This window comes from Orbicella franksi, chromosome 12, assembly GCF_964199315.1.
Source record: "Orbicella franksi chromosome 12, jaOrbFran1.1, whole genome shotgun sequence".
NCBI classification, from domain to species: domain Eukaryota; kingdom Metazoa; phylum Cnidaria; class Anthozoa; order Scleractinia; family Merulinidae; genus Orbicella; species Orbicella franksi.
The window spans coordinates 11,095,404-11,122,146 of NC_138156.1; the positions used below are offsets into that span (position 1 = coordinate 11,095,404).

The window sequence follows — 26,743 nt, forward strand, 5'->3', positions numbered from 1 at the left end:
ACTTTCTGGGTGGCAAAAGCGCTAGTGAGCTCATACGTTCTTTGTGAAATTTGGAGTTTTTAACCCTTTCAATATTCAAAACTAATGTTCTTGTAGCTCTATGAGAAACTGTATCGCTTATGCTAATGAGGCAAATATTGTAAACGAAGATTCTCCTATATCTCGGCACCATTAGGAGCTTTAACCTGCTTTTACATGAGTTGAGAATTACCGTACGGTGCAAAGGCTGGTGTTCACTAGTGGGCATCACAAGTGTAACGCAACCTGCACAAACACATAAAGGTACCGAAAAGCTAAAAACCAAACAAAAAAAAAAAATTACGAGGAGCTCAAAGGTTTCTAACCATGGAATACTGGCTGCCCAGAAAATACGTTTTTCCAGTGGCACCCGGGCAATCATACAACCTGTTAAACCTCTTTACCAGTACAGCCTGTTTCGAATGAGTCAAAGTTAAAATGTTTTCAACAGAATATTCAACAAACGGTACAACATGAAACTTATTTAATTATTCTACAAAAAATATTTACATTTGCTCATTTCTTGTAGTGGTCTCAGAGGCAACGAACTTTTTTTAGCCAGGAAATAACGCTCAGAATTTCAGATTAACCAATCGGCAGTGCTTTTCCTTGTCATGTTGTTTCTTTTCCACCAACGTGGTTGAAGAGCTTGTTTTTGATGACTTGAGACATGAGGCCGTGAACAGCCTCAATGGATGTCTTGGAGCTGAAATATCAAAACATAAACGTTAATATGGTAAAACAACAACAACAAAAAAACTATTGAATGTAGAGACAAAGTAAATGTAACTCAAGAAAATGTTTAGTGTACCTTTTTAATGCAACAAATGTTACGTTACGTTATGTTGTTAGAATTATGTACACCGCTTACCTATCTCTGGTTGTCTTTGTCAGCTTTCCTTCTTCTTTCTTGTCTTGATCTATTCCCATCACAAAACTACCCATGCGGCCGACCTAACAAAGGTGAAGCAATACAGAGATTAATAAGCCCAAGATCAACAAGAGGATATACTATTAAAACTCAAGAAAAAAAAAGATTTTACGAACAAAGGCAAATTTTGAGCAAGTCTGACTCTTACGGCCGTTTCACAAGGCCTTGGTTCAGTAACTGAATAATTGGTTGAATGTTGGGTGGGGGATGGGGAAGAGGAGCCGTAGCCTCCATCTCTAAGGCTTATCTGAAATTCAAAGTTAACCCTGGACTTTTCTGAAAAAAATGTATTCCAAGTTGACACCAAGCCCTGTTTAGATTAACTCTGCTTTAAGTTTAGTCAACTTGGTCAACCATTCTCTGTAAGGGGGTACAAAAGTCATGTATACTTCTTGCAGCTAACAGTTATTATTTAAGATTTCAAAAACAAACATTAAGCTACATGAGCATTAGCTCACGTAATTCAGTTCTGCTTTTTTCGCAGTCTGGTAGCACCCGTTTCCATGACAGAAAACGAAAAAGCCAATAAATTACTTAGCTTCTTACTTGAGATTCAGCTTGTTCCAATTTCTCGGAAAGATCTGCAATTTGATGGTTTGTGTAATCTGCATTCTAAGAACAAAAAAAACCAACAACATACTCAGCTCTTTAAACGGCCTAGCACTCACTCGGTCAAACAAAGGTAGTCATTTCTCTCATTGATGCATTTGTTGAACAGAGGTTGAAGATCAACTTGGTTTGGCGAATCTGTTTCAACCTGAAGGTAACACTGTTGTAATCACAGGAAACAATATTTATTCTTGGCATTACACGTATCTTCCTTAGCAATCCTAATGAATGAAATCATACTGCATTGTTTGTACGTGTTGGAAACGAGTGAGCCTGAGAAAAAAAATTGATGATCCACAACATACATGTACACACTTGTAGACGAAACATGTACACAATGCAAACTCTGAGGACTCCTTTAAAGTTGACAGTATTTGAAAAATGTCATTTATAACCATGGGTTTTTGTTATGAACAGCAATTTTAAATGACACAGCTGGCTGTAATGAAAGGAGGGGTATGAAGAACCTGCTTATTCCAAAAGCAATGCTCCTTCAAGGATGACAGAGGGAGAAAAGAATACATACTAGTTAAGTAAAGCTTTTGACTGGTATACTGTGGGATATCCGACGAGTCACTTGAATTTTCTCGGTATACACATCATTGGCCTTTAGGTGAGTGTGTATACCAAGCAAACACAAGTGACAAGTGGGGTATTCCATGATACTGTATATCACGAGAGAGCCTTGCATCACTATTTTATACTATGCCATAGATTAGAAAATGCACTGGTCAACACAATGGATGTAATGCCGTCTAATATACGACCGCTTTCCTGTACTCTGATTGGTTGTAGTTTCTATGGCATGGCATAAAAAGAGATATACAGTGTGCGATTTGTTACTTACCGTGAGCAGACTTGAAGATGAGAGCGTGTTAACCCAATATTTATTCCAGAGCATTTCAAGAAGCTTTCTGTCTAATGAGGACTTGAAATATGAAACCTCCAAAGAGTAGTATCTGCAAATTACATGAAAAGATTCAAATGGTTATGCAACTGGTACATTAAACTTCTCAAACTCATTAACAATTCATCAAGTTTAAACAAAGGAAATAGTGACTGCGACGGTGTTTTGATATCTGATCTTACTTACCATAGATTTTTATGATTTTATTTCTCCGTGTTCTTCTTAGCTTTAGCTTTCACTAAGACGATATACCAAACACTCAAGACAGTGTTTGACCACAGTACCAGACACCTCAAAGTTCATCAAAAATACTCCACTATGCGCTGAATTTTCAACTCTCTTCTCGGTGCTTGGAAATGTGGTCAAACATGGTCTTTTGTGTTTGATATATTACATAAAACACGTACATGCACATGTATACAGATCTGTTTTGTTTTTCCTCACTGTTTTTCTTTTTACTTCCATTAATTCTCTTAATTAAACTGTTACAAAGACATGAAGCAGGGATGTACTTAGTATATGTTTTGAGAAACCTACTGTTTACAATGAACCCCAAAGTCTTCAATCTTGTTCAGTGGGATAGTTTGATATTCTGATGGCCCTTCATCTGGTGGTTTGTAGCCCTGATTAAAGACAAAACAAGAACATTCTTGGTGCTAACAAGAACATTGTTTGGTGCTAATTCAACAGGGACTAGACTAGTCTTCAATATTCCACCGTCAACCAAGGACCTTCATTTTGTACATATTTATAAATACATTTGGTGATCACAAAACAACATGAATACTCAACTGTCAGTGCAAAACTGAACAACAACTAAGTATTGGCCAACTGTAGAGGATAGCAGGTATAAGTGTAAGCAAGATGTGTAACTTCAGTATTATTTTTTCCCCAAGAACTCTTTAAGATTGGAATCAGCCCATCCCTCCTCTCCTCCTCCCTTAAATTGGTTGGTTTGTTGTCACTGGCTCTGTACCAACCTAATTAACAAGATGATGATAATTAAGCTATAAAATAGCTTCATCCTACCTTTGGATAGGTTCGGAATGCTCCTAAATTAACTTTTCCTGCTGAAATAGTTCTTGTAGGATCAATCTAGGACAAAATATATCACTTCAATTAATGGCAAGAACAAGAAAGTGTCAATAAGGTCTTCTTCAAGTTAGCATTTGTCATGCAACATACAACTAAAAGATATTTAAACACCTTTTATTGGATGACAGAACTTCTTGGATATAATTACAAAGTTTTAGAAGCTTACGTGTAGAGTTAAACAGAACCTTGAAAAGTCAGTTCAAAACAAAATCAATGGGTGTGAATGCAATTATAAACTAAAAGTCAAACATCAAGTTAACTAATGGCCAGCTCAAACCAGCTCCCTAATTTGGCCAGATATCTTATTCAGACTGTAAGCCAATCCATATAATTATTATCAAGAGTCCTTGAAAAATTTCGCTGTACAAAGTCCACCTCTTTGAAATAGCCAGTTAATTCATCCCCAGGTGAATGGAATAAAAACACCCTAAAATTAAACTGCCTCATATCTAGGGGCACATTAAGAATTTCAGCCCAGTGCAAAAAGATCATCAAAGGTGTAAAATATCAATGGAGGGCTAACCTACCAAAGTGAAGCACATTCCTAAATTCCCTTCTGCCTTGGAGGACCACCCACGTACATGTAGGTAAGGTAGGTAAAGTCTGCATATGAGCAGCCAAATGGCTCACCAAGCAGGAGCTTATCCCAGTTTCTGTCACATGAAACAACTAGGAGTATTTCTACTCTCCCATGGATGGGACCCTAGTTCATCGCAGGGTTACCCCTAGCATTAAGGTTGCCAGTACCCATTCATACAACCGGGTGGAAAGAGGCACTGTGAGTGTACAGTGTCTTACCCAAGAACAGAACACAATGTCTGCGGCCCGGACTGCTCAATTCAGAGATGAGCGCACGACATGTAATCATGAGGCCACCATGTCTCCCCATGTAGGTAACACACAGTTAATTATGTATGCTGGTCAACACAGTGTTTTAAAATAATAATAATAATAATAATAATAATAATAATAATAATAATTTTTTTTTAATTTTTTGAACTAAACGGCTTTAATTAATATTCAACACAAAATAATAATAACAACAATAATAATAATAATAATTATAATAATAATAATAATAATAATAATAATAACACTTTCTGACAGTTCACAGCTACATTATGGTATGTACAATAATAATCTATGAGACAGTCACTGACAATAATGTTTATCAAAGCCCCTAAAGTACCAGTACACTGTACATTGTTTATACAATTAAATTGTCATACTGACCACAATAGCTACAAAAGGTTCTTGAAATTGCTGGTTCACCATCTGAGTGCCAACATCAATTCCTGATAACCAACAGCCATAACCAGGGTGACTGTGGTACCAGCCAATGGCATTCTCCAAACGACCCACCTAATATGAAAAAACAAGCGGATACTAAAAATTGGTAAAAAAGGAAAGGAATTAAATGGTTGTCACTGGCTAAAAATATGTGGTTATCAGACGTTTCGGCCACTACTGTTGCCTTCTTCAGTAAAAGATGGAAAATGCAAATGTTAAACGGCGTCCTGCTAGAATATGTAATAGATGTGTGATAAAACTAAATGAGCAATAGTCTCTAGAGTATTCTTAATGAGCGTAAAAATTCTTAATGCCATTGTACACGTTCGGTAGCGCTATGTGTTCGTTTGTAGCGTTCCTGTCTCGCACGGAATGCCAAGCTTCAAGAATTAGTCTTTGTTTCCATACTGATGATCTGTCGACAATTTCAACGTTCTCCAAATCTATTTGGTGACCGTTGAGCATATGGTGTTTGGCCAATAAAGAGTTTTGTCCGATGTTGCTATAGCCTTTGTGTGTTCTTTCATACGTGTTTTTAACGCGTGTGATGACTGACCAACATAAACACAGTCACAGTCTTTACATTTGATCTTGTAAACAATGCCTCTGGAAGCCTCTTTCTCGATCTTGTCTTTAGGTTTTTTGAGTATGTTCGAGATGGTACGAATAGATTTATGGGCGACCTTGATATTGAAACCTCGAAGAACGTTTGCGACTCTTTCGGAAAAACCTTTGGCGTAGGGGAGGATGACAAAACCACGATGGTCGGTATCATTCGTTTCTTGTTGTCTACTCTGTTGGCGGCCATTGTGAATGAAATTTGCAGGGTAGTTATTAGTGGCAAGAGCTTTCGTTACTCGTTTAGTTTCCCGTGAAACTTCCTCCTCCGTGGAAGGAATGTTCCTTGCGCGATCCATGAGAGTGCGCACGACCGAGTGTTTATGCTGAGGATGGTGGTGTGATTTGAAATCAAGGTAACGGTCGGTGTTAGTAGCTTTCCTGTAAACAGACACAGTGATCGAGCCATCTTCTTGTCTGGTTGTTTTTGTGTCGAGAAAGGCAATGGAACCTTCTGATTCTATCTCGATTGTAAATTTGATGTGAGGGTTGATGGAATTGAGATGTGAGTGGAATTCATCTACGTGCTCTCTTTTAACACATACGTGGCTGTCATCTACGTATCTAAACCACCATTTAGGAGGGTTAGGGGTCGATGAGAGAGCCTTTTCTTCGACATGTTCCATGACGAGATTGGCCAAGATGGTGCTGACTGGGGATCCCATCGGACAACCGAAAATTTGTTGATAATGGTTGCCTTGGAAAATGAAGAAATTGTTGTCGAGGACAAACTGTAGAAGTGTCATGATATTTTGGATAGACAAGTTGGTTCTTTCCGGTAGTGATTGGTCAAAGTCCAGTCTCTCTTTAACCACTTCGATTGCTAGGTGGGTTGGAATGCAAGTAAACAGTGACACGACGTCAAAAGATACTAGAATCTCGTCGGGATCTACTGACAAGGTGCGGATCTTTTCGACGAAAGATGCACTGTTTTTAACTGTGTATTTATTATTCTGAAGTGGCGACAAGATGTTGGCGAGGTATTTGGATAGTTCATATGTGGGAGATCCAATGGCACTCTTAATTGGTCTGATAGGGACGTTCTCTTTATGGATTTTAGGAAGGCCATAAAAAGACGCTGGTGTGGAATTGGTGCTGTGAAGTTTGTAGTAGAGCTTCGGTTCCAGCTGTTTCTTGCTGCTGTCATGCGAGGCTGGCTGATCTTTAATTTGTAGGAGAAGATTGTTGAGGGATTTTTCAGTGCTCGATGTTGGGTTCCTTCTTTTGTCTGTTATCTTGTGGTAGGTTTTGTTGTCGTTTAGAAGGTTGTTTATTTTGTCGGTGTAATCGTTGGTATTCATCACGACTACGGCTCGGCCCTTGTCGGCTGGTAAAATTGTGACCGACGTGTCTTTTGGTGAGGTCTCTGAGAGCTTTTTTCCATTTCATTGGTAATGTTGTTTCGTTGAGGAGGATGCCAATTGTTGATGGCGGAGGTGACCGAAGCTCTGATAAGGTCTTTCTCGGCGTAACACTCGGCGTAACACTCGTAACGAGTAACACTCAGTGTAACTAGATTCAAGGACCATCTTCATTTCAACCACCGACTAAAGGACAACAACACTCTGCCTAAAAGTCTCCAGTTCAATCCACCCGTCAAGAGCAGAGAAGGCTGGAAAATTGCTAAGAAAGCAGGTCGGGCCTACCTACGGCTGCGCATCTCGAATTGTCACGCGCAAATCAAGAAGTTCTCTCAACGTTTGTCCCAAACAACACTCAAGCTACGAAAGATGATTAACAAGGAATCTTTTGACATTCTCCTCCACACAATCAAACAAAGATCACAGTGGGAAGCACAACGGAGAAGGGAGTGTCACAGGAAGAAACTCCATAATATCTTGCCATGTCCACATGGGCGCGAAATCAACCTCAAGGAGAAGTGGGTCGTGAACATCTCTGATAGACCTCTATCTACAAGTGAGCTTTCAGCATTAAGCCTCAACTTCAATTTTGCCATCACTCCTAAGGTTTTGCCAGTGCCTCAAATTGTTTCCTCAATTGAATCCGGCATAGATCAGCTCCCTGACGCCGAGAAAGACCTTATCAGAGCTTCGGTCACCTCTGCCATCAACAATTGGCGTCTTCCTCAATGAAACAACATTACCAATGAAATGGAAAAAAGCTCTCAGAGACCTCGCCAAAGACACGTCGGTCACAATTTTACCAGCCGACAAGGGCCGAGCCGTAGTAGTGATGAATACCAATGATTACACTGACAAAATAAACAACCTTCTAAACAACAACAAAACCTACCACAAGATAACAGACAAAAGAAGGAACCCAACATCGAGCACTGAAAAATCCCTCAACAATCTTCTCCTACAAATTAAAGATCAGCCAGCCTCGCATGACAGCAGCAAGAAACAGCTGGAACCGAAGCTCTACTACAAACTTCACAGCACCAATTCCACACCAGCGTCTTTTTATGGCCTTCCTAAAATCCATAAAGAGAACGTCCCTATCAGACCAATTAAGAGTGCCATTGGATCTCCCACATATGAACTATCCAAATACCTCGCCAACATCTTGTCGCCACTTCAGAATAATAAATACACAGTTAAAAACAGTGCATCTTTCGTCGAAAAGATCCGCACCTTGTCAGTAGATCCCGACGAGATTCTAGTATCTTTTGACGTCGTGTCACTGTTTACTTGCATTCCAACCCACCTAGCAATCGAAGTGGTTAAAGAGAGACTGGACTTTGACCAATCACTACCGGAAAGAACCAACTTGTCTATCCAAAATATCATGACACTTCTACAGTTTGTCCTCGACAACAATTTCTTCATTTTCCAAGGCAACCATTATCAACAAATTTTCGGTTGTCCGATGGGATCCCCAGTCAGCACCATCTTGGCCAATCTCGTCATGGAACATGTCGAAGAAAAGGCTCTCTCATCGACCCCTAACCCTCCTAAATGGTGGTTTAGATACGTAGATGACAGCCACGTATGTGTTAAAAGAGAGCACGTAGATGAATTCCACTCACATCTCAATTCCATCAACCCTCACATCAAATTTACAATCGAGATAGAATCAGAAGGTTCCATTGCCTTTCTCGACACAAAAACAACCAGACAAGAAGATGGCTCGATCACTGTGTCTGTTTACAGGAAAGCTACTAACACCGACCGTTACCTTGATTTCAAATCACACCACCATCCTCAGCATAAACACTCGGTCGTGCGCACTCTCATGGATCGCGCAAGGAACATTCCTTCCACGGAGGAGGAAGTTTCACGGGAAACTAAACGAGTAACGAAAGCTCTTGCCACTAATAACTACCCTGCAAATTTCATTCACAATGGCCGCCAACAGAGTAGACAACAAGAAACGAATGATACCGACCATCGTGGTTTTGTCATCCTCCCCTACGCCAAAGGTTTTTCCGAAAGAGTCGCAAACGTTCTTCGAGGTTTCAATATCAAGGTCGCCCATAAACCTATTCGTACCATCTCGAACATACTCAAAAAACTTAAAGACAAGATCGAGAAAGAGGCTTCCAGAGGCATTGTTTACAAGATCAAATGTAAAGACTGTGACTGTGTTTATGTAGGTCAGTCATCACACGCGTTAAAAACACGTATGAAAGAACACACAAAGGCTATAGCAACATCGGACAAAAACTCTTTATTGGCCAAACACCATATGCTCAACGGTCACCAAATAGATTTGGAGAATGTTGAAATTGTTGACAGATCATCAGTATGGAAACAAAGACTAATTCTTGAAGCTTGGCATTCCGTGTGAGACAGGAACGCTACAAACGAACACATAGCGCTACCGAACGTGTACAATGGCATTAAGAATTTTTACGCTCATTAAGAATACTCTAGAGACTATTGCTCATTTAGTTTTATCACACATCTATTACATATTCTAGCAGGACGCCGTTTAACATTTGCATTTTCCATCTTTTACTGAAGAAGGCAACAGCAGTGGCCGAAACGTCCGATAACCACATATTTTTAGCCAGTGACAACCATTTAATTCCTTTCCTTTTTTACCAATTTTTAACATGCCTGGCTACACACCGAACATTTTTAAGCGGATACTGTATTACTTGCATACTACTTGTAACTTATAACAATCATTATTAGCAGATCAAATAAAGTTGAGGCTACAAAGTAAGTTGAGTTAGGACTGCAGTCAATAAAACATTAGCAAACCTTCTTACCAGTTTAGCTGACTCAATGTAAGCTGCCATGTATTCATAAGCTGCAACTTGTGCATTCACTCTTGTTTCAGTTCCCTCCACTGGTAAAGCGAATGCATCCATTACAATCATTGTGTCGCCATCAACTTTACCCAGCATCAGTCCCATGACCTCCAGCGTACCGCCTGACCTGGCATGCATTACCTGATAAATCAATGTATAAACTTAGTGTTTTCATTTGAAGGCAATCAGTGAAAGATATAGAACTATATCACCAGGGTTGGTTCTAACAGGAGTCAAAATATAGTCCCATGCCTTATTTCACTTTTGAAGTTCACTAACACAGATCTAGTCTGAGTTGATAACACCAAGAACAGGGAAATTTGATTTTCTAGCTAACAATTTTTGGAATTTGTCATTTTTTGCTAGCCTGTCCGTGATGTCATAAACGTAGGATTTCCTGACAGCGACTTGTCGTTGTAGAATAACATGAAGGTAGATAAGTGATGACTTCTGATTTATACCTGATTCCAAATTTGAGTACAAATGGATAAACTAACCCAGTTTTGAACAAAAGCCAAGCCATGCATGTTTGAAAATGTAGTTGTCCAAACAACTAGATTTCCCATAACTGTTCTTACCTGTTTTTGCCTGGCTTAAAGCTCAATGATATATTTTAAGTTCTTATTTTACGACGAATTCTCTACAAAATAGCCCATGACCACAATTGTATTATTAGAACAAACAAAAAAATTCCTACCATTTTCAACAACGCCAACGCTGAGATTTTAATGTTCTTGAAATAGTGAGGACTGAAAAATAAAAATATGAAATATAGACAAAAGATGAGACAAGCTTAAACAATTGACCTTAAGTTAGTTAAGACTAATTTGTAGTTCTAAAGACGACTCACTCTTTTTGCCACGGTTTCGCTTGAAGAATTTCTTGTTGTTGCTGACGGTCGTATTTAAAAATTTCATCCACACTGTTGACTGTTTCAATGCTGTTTGACATCTCCCAAGTCTTGAAGGCCATTGAGGTATCCATTGCGGACATTTTTGGTCAAAACTGCAAGGAAGAACAAAATGGCGGTCCTCTACCCATAGTGCTCATCGCACCGCAAAACACTGTGAGGGTCTGGGGCGAGAATAAGAGCGACGCCATTTTGACAAAAAGCTGTGAACAGCGAAAACGGCGTTGTGTGGAGCGGAAATTGAGCGATCCTTTTTCTGCTTTTCCCGTATTTGTTGTTTCAAGACAATATATAGATATGGGAGAGGTCTATGCACCATCGGTAAGTGTTTTGGAGTAACGCCTTTCAACTAATAATCTTAATTTTCTAGCCACATGTTGTGTCGTTATTTATCGCGGACCTGCCGGCGAATAGTAGCAGATGTTTGCCTGAATTCAATGATCTCACTTCAATACTTGTCTTGATAGTTTGGCTTCCTTGTTTTACATAATTTATTTGAATTCTTTCGCACAGTTTGTCTTTCGCTTCACGAAAGAAGTTTATTTCGACTCGTATATTAGTCAAATTTAAACGTTTGGCAGACAGGTGTTGACATTGTTCTGTGAAATAAAAATTGTCACAATCGATTTAAGCTCGCAGCGTGTACGATCTTTTAACACAAGCTGATCTCTAGAGGCTTGAGCTGTTAAGATCGGTTAAAGGAGGTGAACGTTTTCATGTGACTGTAACAAATATCATATGGAAGTTTGTTGTTATGCAGCTGTACAATGTACATTGTAAGGTAATGCTTATACATTGATGGTAAAAGCATTATTTTACAATGTACTTTGTGAAGTCATCATACAGTCACCATATTATTTTCTTTTTTGCTTTATTATCTTCAAAAAATAGTACAATATTATTTGTTTTATACACTGATTGTGGCAATATTAAAATGCTCGCTGTTATCCTCTCCACATGATCAGGATTTATTTAAACTGAATGATTGGAAATCAACGTGTAGTTCCAGAAAATATCCATACCCCCCATGGAAGGGATTTTCTATAAGACCCCCCACCCCTCTGGAAATTCCTATTGACCTTCATGCAGTTCTTCAAATTTTTTGGTCTTACAGAACTCCTCACCCTCAGAAAAATCAAATCCCTTCTGTGAGGGGGGTGGGGGGAGTATGGATATTTTCTGGAACTGCACAATCAAGGAGTAGGGCACAAGCCAGTCAGACTGGGAGTTTGCCACTTTGTTATGCTAAATAACACAGCAGAAGGTGCTGTTATACCATTAATATTGTCTCAATTTAGACCAAAAAAGACCTTGGAGAAACCCACAAAATAGAAGCTTTTCCCCTTACTATGTGAGACCCATTAAAGCACCCTTACTGACAACTTTTGTTGTCTTTTCCTCACATGCTTTTCAAGTATGCTAGGACAAATATGCTAGGACAAGTGTCTAAATTAGAAATACAGTTTTACTACAGAATACTGGGTAGTTCTTGGAATCTGCCTCCAATAGGAACTTGTAGTGTTACAAATGTAAATATGTTTAAGGCTAGACCTACATTTGTAAGAGGTTAGAGTACTCATAACTCCAGTTTTATATAAATTTACTTTTTACAATTTTAGTATTACTTAAATATAATTATGTAATTCTAACCTGTTTGACGGTGATCTGTTTTTATATGGGGTCCTTGACTCTTTTACAGATTATCCTTTGGTCTTTTTTTTAGGAAGTTATTGTTTTGTGTTTACACGTAATAATTTTAGTGCCGTAAATTGTTATACCATAAACTACAGTCAAGTTACAAATAGTGCAACACAAAATTACATACTAAGAGCTTCAAATTTCATATACATACATGTACATACTTCAGGGGATAATAAGTATATCTGAAGAACAGGATAATATTATATATAGATATATATTTTTTTACATTGGACACTTATTAATCTTATCTGCGAGTTCCTGTTAGGGGGATATGGATGTCCCCCATCTCACTTTCGATCCTTTTAATGTGGCAGTTTTGGAAAGTCCTCTCACGGCTGATTTAATTTCAACACAACTTGTGTCATTATTTGCGGTCCTCATCTCGCTGTTTAACATTGCATCCCATATCAAAATCGTATAGCCTCGTGTATGAGCTCCTGTATGTTTGTTGGTGTGATTTTGTTGTTCTCCAGACAAATCCACTGTACCTGGTGGAAATTTAAGGGTTAAACTTTGGTGGTAAGTCTGGTACATGTAGTAACATAAGAGGTTCGGCACCAAATGAATTGTGTGTAATTCTGAATGATTTGTTCTTCACAGGGTCAGTCTGAGGCCGCTCAACTTCTGGCCACTTTCTGGCCTCGTCAAATGCAAGAGATCAGAAATATGAGCACTGTAAGTACATTGACTATGTTAAGAGGTGTCAGGGATTTAATTTCACATACATATGGTTTATTGACCAAGCTTTTTGATTTCAGTCAAGATGGTTAGAGTTTGGCCAAGATCCTTTTTTGATGGCTATAGATCGTTTTCACTGTCACGCAACAAAAAAATAAATCGAAAACCATCTAGTGGAAAAAACTATGAAATTATGATGTTATAGAAGATAACTAAATAAGACACTTCTCCAAGTTTTAGGCATGTGCGTTTCCCCAAACTTCAGATATTCGTCGAAATGTTTCGCAGATATTTACAGAGCCCAGTATGAAAACACCATGTTGGTGTACCTCCGTGGTACACCGATATGGCGGTCAGAAAATGGTGTAAACATCTGGAACTTACTTTGCCTGTCTAGGTGATTGATTATCAGTACTGATCAAACAAGCATTTACATAAGCACTTTTCATAATGCTCTAACTTCTAAAACGGCTCAAAATCATGAGATCAGTATATATTTTTTGACAAACTCGATCGTAAGCCTTGTGTCACGCACCTCCATAATCCTGAAATTCAAAATGCTCTGGATTCCAAATGAAGTGCACTATTGAGCTGTAAAATTGTAAACAGATATAAATATACTGTCTCTTATGCCTGACGAGGATAAAAACTTTGGTGGCTCTTTAGTTTTGGATTTTAAAAAGTGATGACGTCACATGAAAATGATCTATAGACTGAGACATCCAAAAATGCAAAAAAAAAAGAGAAAGAGATTGAGGCCAATATGCAGCCATCTTGAATGAACAAGCTAGGTTGATAATGGATTTTTCATATTATGGCAAACAAAGCACCATTTTCCTGTGAGAAACAGCAGGTAATCCTGAGTGGGCAAGATGGCCCCATTTTGCTCACTGGTGTACCCAATCACAGCACAAGATTTGGTTCACTGAGCCGGCTTCCAGAGTCAGCATTACAGTAGACAGTAGCTGCATTGTATTTCTCTTTTTCTCTCTAGAATGACTTTAAAATTCAAGAGTTACCACTGGCAAGAATCAAGAAGATAATGAAGCAAGATGAGGAAGTAAAGGTTGGTGTTTAGCTACCAAGAAGTGTCCCCACACAGACTAGTCCATCCATCGCAGGGTTACCCCCCAGCATTAAATTTGTGTGAGGTGCGGTGGCCTCATTTTTAGTGCACATGACTCTGGATCGAGCAGTCTGGGTTCAAACCCTAGGCGGGGACATTGTGTTGTGTTCTTGGGCGAGGCAATTTACTCTCACAGTGCCTCTCTCTGCCCAGGTGTACAAATGGGTACTGGTGAACCTAGTTACTTCATGCTACCATGATAAGCTCTGACCTGATGGGTCACTTGGCTTGTATGCAGAATAAATACCTTTTCCTTACTGCTGTAACTCCACACAGACTGATAAATACTTAGGGAAACCTGTCAAATTGCTGAAGAGTGGTCTTCAGTAGACTTACAGTTACCAAAGTTACCAGTATTTTTGTTTTCATCATACATGTACCATGATTCAAGCACCAACTGAATGCCAATGTTACCTTGATGGCTTGTATTCTACCTTAAAGGGCATTAATTTGCCTTTCTAAAAAAATTCCTAAATACTACTCCTGTTTAACATTAGCAAAGATGTGACTTGGAGATCTCTGTACCTCCCACTTTTTCATGTTATAACAACATGTACTGTATATGAAATCTGTTGTGCTACATGTATGCTCTATAGGAACTAATGGAGTTAACTTCAATGATACATTGCACATGTACAGTAGACACTGCATTCATAGAAGACCTAATTTTACATGCAATTATTCCTGAGAAAGGAAGTTCGTCAATTATCAGGAAACTAACAATGGATGTTTTATTTTTATGTCACAGATGATCAGTGCAGAGGTGAGAACTGTTTTTTGTTTTTTTGTTTTTTTGTCTCATTAATGTTCATACTGTGTACATTGAAATTAATCTTGCATGACATAAATTTATATGTACAATATTATTGTTCTGAAAAGCCGAAAGTCCAACTTGTAAATTACAGAGCAAGACTTGCTTACAAGTACATCAGCTCATTCGGCTTGCATTATATTATAACCAGTGAGGTATATGCACATGTACCTGTACAGTAGAAATTTGATCAGTAAAGCCCTACAGGTGTAAGTCCACACTTATAATACCTTGATAGACTGATCAAAGTGGCCTGGAAATCATCTCGTACCCAAAGTGCTTCAAATACCTAATCATACCTTTTTTTTGGTATGCTTTGGTAGCATATCAGGCAAGTTTGATTTTTTCCCTCTGGTTGTTTTAGGCCCCAGTTTTGTTTGCAAAAGCAGCTCAGATTTTTATAAATGAGTTGTCTCTCAGAGCCTGGATACACACAGAAGATAACAAGAGAAGAACCCTACAGGTATATAATTTATCTTAGTTAGTTCTTTTATTGATATTTTGCTAAACCTGTACCCCTTCTGGTTAAAATCAAGACTTACACTTAAATACTACAAGAGGTTTGATCATTTACTAATTAAAGTCAGTTTATTTAATGATTCATAAATGATTCATAATTTTTTGTTTCTTGTTAATGAACAAATCAGAAATGTTCCTGTTATTTTGCAATTTGTTAATCAGCTAGAACTATAACTACACTTAATTTCAGGAAATTGTCCCACTTGGGACAAATGTCCAATATTATTTGTTCTCATTTCAATTCAAGAAAATCACGAAAAGAGTTAAAAAAGGGACATGTAATTTATTTAAACTCAGGGTCCTTGAGAAAAATTCAGAAAATCCAGCGTGCTAGCATTATAGACTGATCAGTTTTCACTTGAGTGTCAAAAAGTAATTCAGGGTTCGTATGGATCCTGGAAAACCTGGTAAGTCCTGGAATTTTATTGTGGCATTTTCCAGGACTGGAAAGTCCTGGAAAAGGGCTACTGGTCCTGGAAAGTTCTGGAAATCTGTTAAAGTCAAGTAAAAAAACATGAAATGTATGGCAGACAGTAAGGAGAATTAACATTAAGATAATGGGAGTGAAAGGGTTAATGTGAATTTTAGAGTCCTGGAAAAATCAATCTGAGTCCTGGAAATTTGTTTCTGAAAAAGGGTACGAGCCCTGGTAATTGGTTTTACAATACTACACTACAAGATTGGCGTGAAAACTTGACCTGAAACTTTTTCATCCAATCATGATTCGCCCTCATTTTACGTCAGCTACATGTTTTTCCTTCAAGTTTTGATTGGTTCAGTGGATTGCCTGACTGCGTAAATTGTGATTGGCCAGATTGATTACTCTGGTTTTGGTTTTACGAAACTCAATTGAAAACTGCATTATTGAAATTTAAAGGGAAACTGACTTTTGTACTGTTCTGTTAATAATTTCAGAGAAATGACATTGCCATGGCAATAACCAAGTTTGATCAGTTTGATTTTCTCATTGATATTGTGCCAAGAGATGAACTCAAACCTCCCAAACGACAGGTAACTTCAATGTGTAGCTGACAATTAAGAAGGAGTCCACCAAAAGTTTGAGTAACAAGCAGACAAAAACTTTGTACTGTGGTTATTTACATTGTATTGAAAATTTCTGTGTGACTGTTTTAAAAAATCTTCTCAAAAGATTAAATCATTTCTAACAACACCAAATGTCAGAAACAAATTTCGACGTTCATATGAAACACTTGAAAGTACTAGTAAAATAAAACTGATATCTAGTGAAATTTTACCTGTGGTTGCACAATTTCTCTGAACATTGAATTTATTTTTTTGAGTTCCCAGGGGAAATTGTTTTTGGTGTTATTTCAGGCAACTATTTATATCTTTGGCTTTTAGAAAATGCGAAAGGACTTTGGTCTACTTAAAGATATTCTGGTACAAGGTGTTTGTCCAAGAAATGCTTTATTTCATATCTGCTTTTGTCTTAAACTGTTTAAAACTAACATCGTTTTTGTCAGGACCCAATACGTCAGACGGTAGTAGCCCCAGATCAAGTACAATACTACTTTCAACTGGCCCAGCATCAGGCCATCTCCATGCAGCAGCAACAGCAACAACAACAACAAGGACAACAAGCACCGCAGCAGGCACCACAACAACAACAGCAGCAGCAGATGGCAACGCAAGTTCAACAACAGCAAGTAACCGTGAGCACACAGCCGCAGGCTATCATCACTAGTGTGCCACAGCAGCAGATCGTTACCATGGCAGTAAGTTTGAAAGCCATTGCATGCAGCACATTCAGTACATTGCACATGCAGCCCACATGGTTTCTGGGTAGTTACATGTAGGTTTCCTGAGCTGAATCCCTTGGGGGCTACTCTACAAAGTTTTGTACAGGGATACCCTGCCCTGAGGTCCAAGCCCTTATCCTTTTGTATACCATTTTGACAGAAAAAGTAGCCCTTTCATATAACTTTTATTGAGAAAAGGTACCCCTTTCACTAACCTACCTCATAAGAACACTGCATCCTTTGTCTAAACCCTTGGAATGAAGTTAATAAACAAAATAATTATAAGTTATCCATGGGAGAACATCAAGCATTGCCAGAGGAGATGTTAACCAAAAAAGACAGGTTAAACTCTCATTTATTCAGTTCCTGTTCACGTTATATCTAAATGACAGATTTCCTTACCCTTTATTATACCTCAATTTGTGAAGTCCCTACCCTTTCATATACCTGAAGGCTGAAAAAGGTACCCTATCCCTTTCAGGCAGAGCCTCCTCACAGAGGTCATTATAGGGAGAAACCCGGTGGGGCTAATCTCTAGGAAATTGATCACAGTAAAAAAATAAACCATAGTTCTCTGAGGACTAATTCTTTATTAGATCTTTCTGAAAACGCTTTGTTTTTGTGTCAAAAATTCACTTTCCTTAACTTGAGGTGCAATGTCAAGTGTGTATTGTACATACCTTGTTTTCAAAGGCCTGCTTGTTATATATTTATATTCATGCCAGCCAGTTTTTTAAGTATCTGAGACTGCACTTGTGAGAAGCACAATTGAATGACAATTTCACCCAGTATGTATAACACAGTGAAGTATTTTACTTTAGCCAGGACAAGCGCAGATGATACAGAACCAGCCACAAGACCAAACTGATGTGCAGTATCCAGTGAGTAGACCTGGGTGTCTTTTGTTTAAGTGTTTTTTTCATAATATCATACACTTTATTTGTTTTCTGCACCACTAGTGTTTATATCATTTATCTCTTACAGTTGACACTAATATTACTTACAGTGTACATATGATCTTCACTATTTATCTCGTACATTACTTAACTATTTTATTTACACCACATAACTACATACATTTCTCTCATAAATAACTTAACCTCTTTCTCTTTAACCTCTTTTTGGCTTGCCAGAGACGTTTACTGAAACCAAAACCCAAGTTTATGTATTATTTTCTGGTAATCAACAACTATATCTCATCCATAGAAATTAAGAACATTGTTAGCCTAAATTGCCGATATTTACCCCAAAATGCAGGAAACTATTTTGCCAGACTTCAAAAAATGCAGGTTCTTGTAAACACACGGGTTTTTACTGCACTCTTGGGTACAAACCATTTGCAATGTTTTTTTTTCGATTGTACGCAGATCCATTTTAATTCAGCTCAAATGCAGTACATCCGCATGCAGCAGATCCAACAACTTCAACAACAGCAGCAACAACAACAGCAGTCGCAGGGTCAACAACAAGCACCACAACAAACGACACAGCAACAACAGGCCGGCCAGCAACCTACACAGACGACCGCTGAACAGGCACAACAGCAGGCTCAACAGCAAGCACAGCAAGCCACTGCTCAACCAACGGAGTTCACGTTTGCCTCTGGAGGACAGGTAACTAAAGGATGAATATGTTGAACTAGCTTAGAAGCTGGTTTTTTTCCCCTTCTCAAACTCATGATTAATTCATCAATTTTAAAGAAAGGAAATCGTGACCGTGACATCTGTTTGGATATCTGATCTTAATTAGCATAGAGTTTTTCTTCACGATTTTATTTATCCGTTTTTTCCTCAGTTTAGTTTCGATTGAGAAGATCTATCAATTACTCAAGACAGTGTTTGACCACATCTCCAAACATCACGGAGTTTTGATCAAACATACTCCGCTGAGCGTCGTATTTTCAACTCGTCTCGGAGTCTGGAAATGCGGTCAAACACGATCTTTCGTGTTTGATATACTGCGTCACATTTTACTGTGGTCTAGACAGGTCTGAAGTTTTGTGTGTAAAGTATGGCTTATATGTGGCTGGGTTGCATCTCAGATCTGCAAACAAGTTGAATCACGTTCTGTATGTATGTCTAACAAGCCGCCTATATGGTTTCGTTATTTTGTTAATAACAAATGTTAAGTTAGATATCTGTAAAATCCACCTTATTTAAAAATAAATATATATTGGCAGCATTAAAGGTTTTCAAAATTTTCTATTTATGAATTTTCAAAACCGCCAAGTTATTCTGTATAGCCTGGGAAAGTATGCTGTACTTAATTTTTGTGGGTTTTGCATTATTCTTTTTTTTTTTTTTTTTTGGCAATAGTTTATGCAAGAATTTTTTTCAACATCAAAAATAGGACCTGTAGAGTCGAAAGCAGTTGCTCGATTTTCTCCCTATGGCTCCCCTTGCACGATTTTTCTCCCAGCAGTTTTTGCTGTGTAGGATCAATTTTTTTTTGGAAATTTCCAATCCCCCTTCCTCCCCCTCAAAAAAATAATGGTCCGGCCCTATTCCCTAACATCACTCTAACATACTCTAGAATGTGAAGCCATTGATGTGTTTCTTGCCCATTATCCAAAGATTTACCAGATCCAGCAGCACCCGCAGACCGGAGTGACAGCGGTAGCTGTAGCAGCACCCCAGGGAAGCTACATTCAGCAACAAGGCGTGACACCGGAACAAGCGTCACTCACAGCCAGCGAAGCACAACAACAGCAGTAGACAGGTAGTAAACTACGGGTAGAGTTAAAAGTGAAGAGATAATATTGTGTGATAATAGGTTTTTGGGCCGCTTAAGTTGTTATCCTTGTTACAACAATCCAGAGGGAAACACGCTTGTAGCGACGCAGTTTGTCAGACTCCTAGAGGACTCGGGATCTGTTACAGCAAAACAATCCAACGGGAAGACAGAGAATACACAGTTCTTGGGTCCAACAGTAGAGTTTAATCCACTAAGGTACTCGGAACGTACCCGAACATAACCAGAATGTAACCCAAGAATATTTTACAAGGCACGACTATTTAAGCCGAAAACACAATTCTAAAGGATTACGTAAGGCTATTAAAAATTCTTAACTAAACATTATCTAATACATCTCAGAAAGCTCGATTGGCTATAACGGAATTCGACGTTTACAAGATTAATAACTTTCAAAACAATACAGGTAGATAACAGTTTAGCAAAAGACTATCGCAGGTAGTAATTACAGTTCGGTTCTAACTACAGTTATGATCTTACACAAAACAGCAGGTGTTTGGTACGGTCAATGAACTGGAACAGTAACCTGTAACTCAGAAACGCAAAACGAACTAAAACAAATATATCTATGTTGGATTTCTATATTTTCTGATAGCGAAAGCGAATATGTAAAACGTACTTAATTATCTAATTTTCTCTCCTCACAATTGCAATTCTGTTTGCAAGTTATTGAATTAAAAGGAAATCTGTTAGAAAAATCAGTGCTTGGACAGGGACCTCTCACTTATCTGGAACACTGCTTGGAGGAGATTTGCACCCGCGATGTTCTTTAAACTAAGTTGCGAAGCCACATACATTGAGAATAGATACATGTAAGTTGTGACTCGCAAATGAGTTTACGAAAAAATTTTCTTTCATTTCTTTTTCTTTGTTTTTTTGTTTTTGTTTTGCAGGTTGTTTGACCATATGGAGTCTTCTTAAAACATTATTAAGTCGTAAAAGTTCTGTTCGTATATACAACACCGCTGGCAACTCGCCACAGCAGATACCAAAGTGAAGTAATTTATTTTTGCTGCGATTACTGCCACTGTCTAATGTTTTATACGCATTTTATCCAAGTTATCATGGTGCAATTTAGAGACAGAGTCGGGATAGAGTGTATACGTGAAAAAACACACGAAGCTGGTTGTAGTATACCTCAGTCGTGTTGGTTCTTTATTCATAGAAAAAAAAAAGAAATTCTTTATTAAGTTTTATGTAAAAGAGTAAGGGTGGTGTACAAATTGTAAAAACGGTTTCAATTTTTTTTCTTTCTTAATAGGCCTTCTTCGAGCTGTCTCATGCCTCGGCGTCAAAACGGGTCTTTTCGCAAAACGATTCACAACGAAAGGTGTTTGATCTGTACGTTCATTGTCATGCAGATCAAAGTCATTTTTCATACAGGTGTAAGGAACGTTTTGCATGGGGTCTCGTTTTGAAACAGAGGCAAAAGGAACATCGCAAATGGCCTATGTTGTTTGGTGTGTCGGTCTCTTTGATTAGTTCATTTGTCCCTTTCTGTACATCTAGCTTCATTTTTTACCCCACAAAGTAGGCGCCTCCGTGAATTCTTTGTTGGCCTCAAGTTCTTTCCTTTACTGTCGTTCTTTCGCGTTGGTGAAGTCGCCTGTTCACAAGCTGTATTAAACTTCACGCGATTCGTGAGATTGTCACTCTGTGAAGAAGAACTTTCACAAGCTTTTACAATTCAAAAAGACCTTCGCTACTTTCTCTCTTCTTTTATTAACACCCTCAGTAATGCTTAGCAAAGCTCTCCAGGTTTATCTAATGGTCAAAAATGGATCGGGGGATCTAACAGCCTGATGTCTCCCACAAGTTTGCATTCCAAAGGATTTGGCTTCAACCATGTTTGTGATATCGGGTTACACTGCACTGTACCGTAATATTACTTCTGTTATGATTGTTTCCACTATATCCATAGCCTGTTCTGCGTTCTTCCTCTCTGCTCGTAATTTTCTTTGTTCTCAAATCTTTTTAGCTATAAATATCAGACGATGTGTTGATGACTGCTATTTTTATTATGCATTGAGCGAAAACAAAATAAAGCTATTTAACTTCACTGGCTGATTTCATTCTGTTTCAGAGTAAGACAACAAGCTAGAGAGAGCTTGTAATTATAAGAGAGAGGGCATCAGTCTGTTTTCTTAGATGATAATAATCCTGCTTAAAGATGATTTTCAGTCCGTACTGCGCAGTCCCAGCACCCCAATGTTTACATACATTTTAAGTCTCACTCGATGGAATGCGAATCGATGTTACTCGTTACGAACCACACGCCTTATCTTTGAGGCCTTTGAAATTCTTTTTTCAACAGCTTCATTGATTTTTACGGCTGCGAAGTTGTTCCATCAAGTGATATGAGAAAGAACGAAGCATAACGCTTCGCATCCGTAATGGCGGTTGACATGAAACTTTGAACCTACTTCATGTCAGTAGTTGTGAAATGTTTACATTTTGTGATGTCTTACATGAAACAAACTAAAAAACGTAAACAAACTCGAGAGAGTGCGTATAGTACGGACTAGAAATCATCTTTAATCTCTCGTCACATCTGTTTCCCGCAAAAGCACCCACACAGGCATTCTAACCAATTTTCTAAGTTTGTCATCCTTTGTCTACAAATTCGTTTCAAACAACGCTGGTGGAGAGGCCAATTCAAATCAGTAACACCCAGACTGGCTTCCGCAGCATCATCAAGGACCTTACTAATATTTTGGACAGAAGAATCTGTTTCCATCACGTGTTGTGAACAAAATTGTTTGTTGGCCTTTCCCTACAAATTAGGTCGAAAACGAACGGTGGTCGACATGACTGTTAAAATCAAGAACACCCGGACTGGCTTCCACAGCAACGTTAACGACCTTACTAATATTTTGGAGAGAAGAATCAGTTTCCATCCCGTGTTGTGAACAAAACTATTTGCCGCCCTTTTCCTGCAAATAAGGATTAAGTTGGTCTTTGCTACCTTCAAGATCAAGAACTTAATCGGTGTCAAAGATGCGATACCCCAAACATTACGTTCTCGTGCACGTATGGTTTATAAATTTTCCCGTAGCATGTAGCTCTTGTTTCGTCACGACAAATCGACATCTTACACTTCAGAGAACTTCCCGATCTCCCAACACATCAATTTGTCAGATACACGTAAAGCTTTGTGCTTTAAAAATGTTTCTCAATTCTTGATATCGCCCCCACGTCTTTCCAACTTAACATCAGGGAGGCGTTGCACATTAGTTGGGAAGTACTGCCATTAATTTAAAGAAAACGACAAAACTTAAGAGTTTCGAAGACATGTTTCAACAGAACCAACAGTTGATTGATCCAGACAAAGCGTTGGAGGTTGAATTTATAATAAATAAAAGAAAAATGCTAATTTGACAACAAAATGACGCAAAGTGTGAAAGATGAGAATAGACCACTTTACAGTTGTCAGCTTAGTGACCTGGCCTTTGATTGGCAGCGAGGCTGGAGGTGACCTTGTTTTGATACAGACGTTACTTTTTTTGTTGTGTAAATCAAGTTGTTCTTATCATTATTCTTATTATGCTAACTAGTTGGCATTTAAACATGTTAAATGAGAAAAGCAGGGAGGTCTGTATGAAAGCAAGGTCACCTCCAGCCTCGCTTGCATTCATGGCCAGGTAACTAAGCATAAAACTGTAAAAATGGCTTATTATAAGAGTCTAATAAGGATAGTTTTAGATTTACATGGTATAATTGTTGATCCAAAGAGCGTTGTTCTTTTTGAATATGAATAGCCTCTTTTATCTTAAGTTGGAAACTACTGAAGGCGTGATGCAAAACAAGAAAACAATCTGCTGAACATAAGGTGCGACAATGTTCCGAATTCTGCAGATGTTTGAAAATGTGAGAGGAGCCCTTATCACCAGATAAATGCTCTCACAAACGCGTGGAAAAATGCCGGGCCGTTTTGCCGACGTAACAGGCATTACAGCCCGCACATGCAAACTGCAGATGACTGTAGGCTCTGTCGAATTATGTCTTTGAAAGTTAAAAGATTTTTCCTTTTCTTTAAATTCTTGACTTGCCTGCTATTATCAAAACCCTTTATTAACATTAAGGCATTGCCGAGCCACTACCTCCCTTCCTGGTCTCTCCTAAGCCAGGGAGGGAGGAGGGGGTGGAATTCTCTTACATTAACTACATGGGTAGGTGTCGCTGTGAAATGATGGCCACACGGTTCTCAAGCAGTTTAGTAGAGTGTGATAGAATACAGAATTATGTCAGTTCTGGTCTAGTAATGGGTATAATTTACCGGAAAAGTAGCCAGTAAAAAATAATTCAGTCTTGAACCGGAGGTCATACTGTTGCTATGGTAACCTATTGCGTCACGAAAATGATGACAACTTGTTCACCAATGATTGGGCAGTTTTGTGATACCATCATTGTAGCAACAAGTGATAAAGAGTGGTTATAACGACCCATCAAAATCTAAGCGCTGGAAACTGTTTTGAGCCACCTTAAGCTGGCTTAAAACAGATTCCAGCAATTTCCAAGACTTAGATTTTGAGTCATTATAACCTCTCTACCAATTGATGATACAAAATGCCCAGTCATTGGTGAATACGCTGTTATCATTTTCGTGTCACAACAGGTTATTATAGCAACAGTATGACCTTCTGAAAACACCCTTAATTGTAGCTTTAAGGGCCTATGATTCAAAAACGGAACGGTGAAATTGTTTTTATATTAACAGATTTTGACTATCAGGATAAGACGTAGCTTTTGGCAAATTTTTTTTTAAAAGTCTGTACATGGGGCTCAGAACCACCTTAAAGTTTTAAAAACTTTGAAAGTCTTGAAAAACGCTGGAAACCGGTTGTGAGCCTATTTTGTACTTTAAGACATCACTTCTGTCTAACCTTTGCTTTTCTTTAAATCTAGCCCCACTTTAAAATCTTGCATTGCTCAAAGCTTACATAAATGAACTCTCAAATCACACGATACGTAGTGATTTTGAGCAGCAAATGATTCGTCACTTGAATAGTGCCACGAAATAATGAAGTCAACACACAACCCTACGGTCCCTACCCATCGATCATTACAATAACGTACAAGTGACCTTAGCTTCGGTAGGGCTGCTTCTTAAACACTGGGAGAAGATGGGTACTGTTGATCGAGTGGCCTAGTGCCGGTTAATTTTAATACAGAGGAACCCCGCTTTTCGGACACCCACTTTATACGGACAGCTTTGTTCGCCTAAATATGAAACTCGTATATTTTCTCTCGCAATTGTCCGCTCCATACAGACACCAGTTGATACGGACAACGGACACTTTTCTGTGACCGAGTGACGTGCTCTCATACAAAGTTAACTTTACATATTCTTTTAGAATGGATTTTGTTTTAAGTGGTGTTGTTTTGCTTTGCCGGTGATGGTTCTTCGGAGTGAAAAGCCATGATGGTTTGTCGGACCGAAGAGAGGCTCACTGGCTGGTAAACTAAGAAGAGGCTTGCCGTTCTTGCCAACCGGCTTCTCTTCAGTGAAGGCTGACTTCAGCATTGCCCAGCCGGGTGGACTGTCTTCACTACATATTTCTTTAAAAGATTCTTCATGTAAGATGTTAACTGTGGCGCCAGTGTTCAGTTGGCCGGAATGGGACTCGGTGACCAGCATTAACAGCATAAATACAAGAAGTCTGTCTTTACGATCAGGATTTTCCACAGCGCAGACTTGTTCCTTAATATCTACACAAGCAACATATTCATCAGAGTCAGAATCCTCTACCACATACTCAGGCTTGCAGATAACAAAAAAAAATGAAAAAAAAAATTAAGCTTGTTCCAGACATGCGATTTAGTGCAAAACTTGCAGCGGTTTCCTTCCTCGTTTTGTGGGAGATGGAGGAGTCTTTTTGTTCAACTGATTAATCGCGCTCATTTTCTCCTGATTACAATTAATTCCAAAGTTCAAAAACTCTTCTTTATCCCTTCAAAACGTGATACTCTCTCAAAGTCCTTTAAGTGTTCAACTGTCTCATCGCTGACGATTTTTTCCGCTTATTATGAATCGATGTTATCCACGGAGAAGATACATTGTCTACACTTATCTTGGTGTTGATCTTCATGTGCAAATAAAGAAAATCAGTAATAATATTTGTGTTTATTTTGGAAAATAAATTGCTAACGAAATTCAGCTATAATTCAATATACCTCTGACGTGGCATATAGGTTAGCGGTGTTTTTTATTTGCCATAAAGGTCACAACTTTCTACTCATCTACGAATCTCAGGTGGAAAACATATGGAGGACATAAACATGTTGCTTATGTTTTGTCGCTAAGGAGTCCAAGACATCTTTTTTAAAATTTATTTACATCGTCTTTAGCAAAGCTTAACCGGCAAGATAATTTGTTGGAACTCAGTGGTTGCCAGGCTATTTGGGATCAATTGGGCCGTTTTTAATTTCTTAATCCAATCAGTTTCCAAATCTTACCAGGTGATCCAAAATGATCATACAGCTTTCTTCGACTTGACGAAATTCTAAATTTTATTCAAAATACTTTCCCTTGTCCAAGGTTGCTATGCTACGCAAGAAGAATGTTTGTCGATTTGCTAGAAATTCAACACCAAGATCATTACGATTTCTGAATATTCTTGATTTCCGTTACCCTGGAGTTTTCCATCAAACCAATTTGGATGTTTCATTAGGCCTTCAAAAAACGGAAACGAAATCACATTTCCTGCAGGATGCAACAGAAAGTGGCTAGTCAAATACAAAGTTTAATAGCAATTGTGACTTTTCGAATAGCAACGTATGGATCATAAGGGTGATATTAT

The 26,743-nt window shown here is 38.5% G+C and overlaps 3 protein-coding genes across 3 annotated transcripts in view; 2 read left to right on the forward strand and 1 right to left on the reverse strand.

Annotated features, from left to right (window-relative positions):
- Window positions 1-584: 584 nt before the first annotated feature.
- LOC145463122 (COP9 signalosome complex subunit 5-like) lies at window positions 585-10,710 on the reverse strand. Its single transcript, XM_081446835.1, has 10 exons — window positions 10,538-10,710; window positions 10,385-10,436; window positions 9,646-9,828; window positions 4,794-4,922; window positions 3,495-3,560; window positions 3,003-3,088; window positions 2,406-2,517; window positions 1,496-1,561; window positions 890-972; window positions 585-724 (listed from the first exon to the last, which is right to left on the reverse strand). Exons 1-10 carry the CDS (start codon window positions 10,678-10,680, stop codon window positions 631-633), a joined length of 1,014 nt encoding a protein of 337 aa, XP_081302961.1. The 5' UTR covers window positions 10,681-10,710; the 3' UTR covers window positions 585-630.
- Window positions 10,711-10,755: 45 nt separating this feature from the next.
- Window positions 10,756-22,002, forward strand: LOC145463121 (uncharacterized). The gene is made up of 11 exons (XM_081446834.1): window positions 10,756-10,918; window positions 12,899-12,973; window positions 13,971-14,042; window positions 14,851-14,865; window positions 15,278-15,376; window positions 16,348-16,443; window positions 16,917-17,168; window positions 18,014-18,073; window positions 18,560-18,805; window positions 19,766-19,910; window positions 20,837-22,002. Exons 1-10 carry the CDS (start codon window positions 10,895-10,897, stop codon window positions 19,904-19,906), a joined length of 1,080 nt encoding a protein of 359 aa, XP_081302960.1. The 5' UTR covers window positions 10,756-10,894; the 3' UTR covers window positions 19,907-19,910; window positions 20,837-22,002.
- Window positions 12,988-26,743, forward strand: part of LOC145463123 (monocarboxylate transporter 12-B-like) — a 219,012-nt gene continuing 205,256 nt past the window's right edge. The window contains exon 1 of the mRNA XM_081446836.1: window positions 12,988-13,280. The gene's annotated coding sequence lies outside the window, so the exon portion shown is untranslated. The remainder of the gene's footprint in view (window positions 13,281-26,743) is intronic.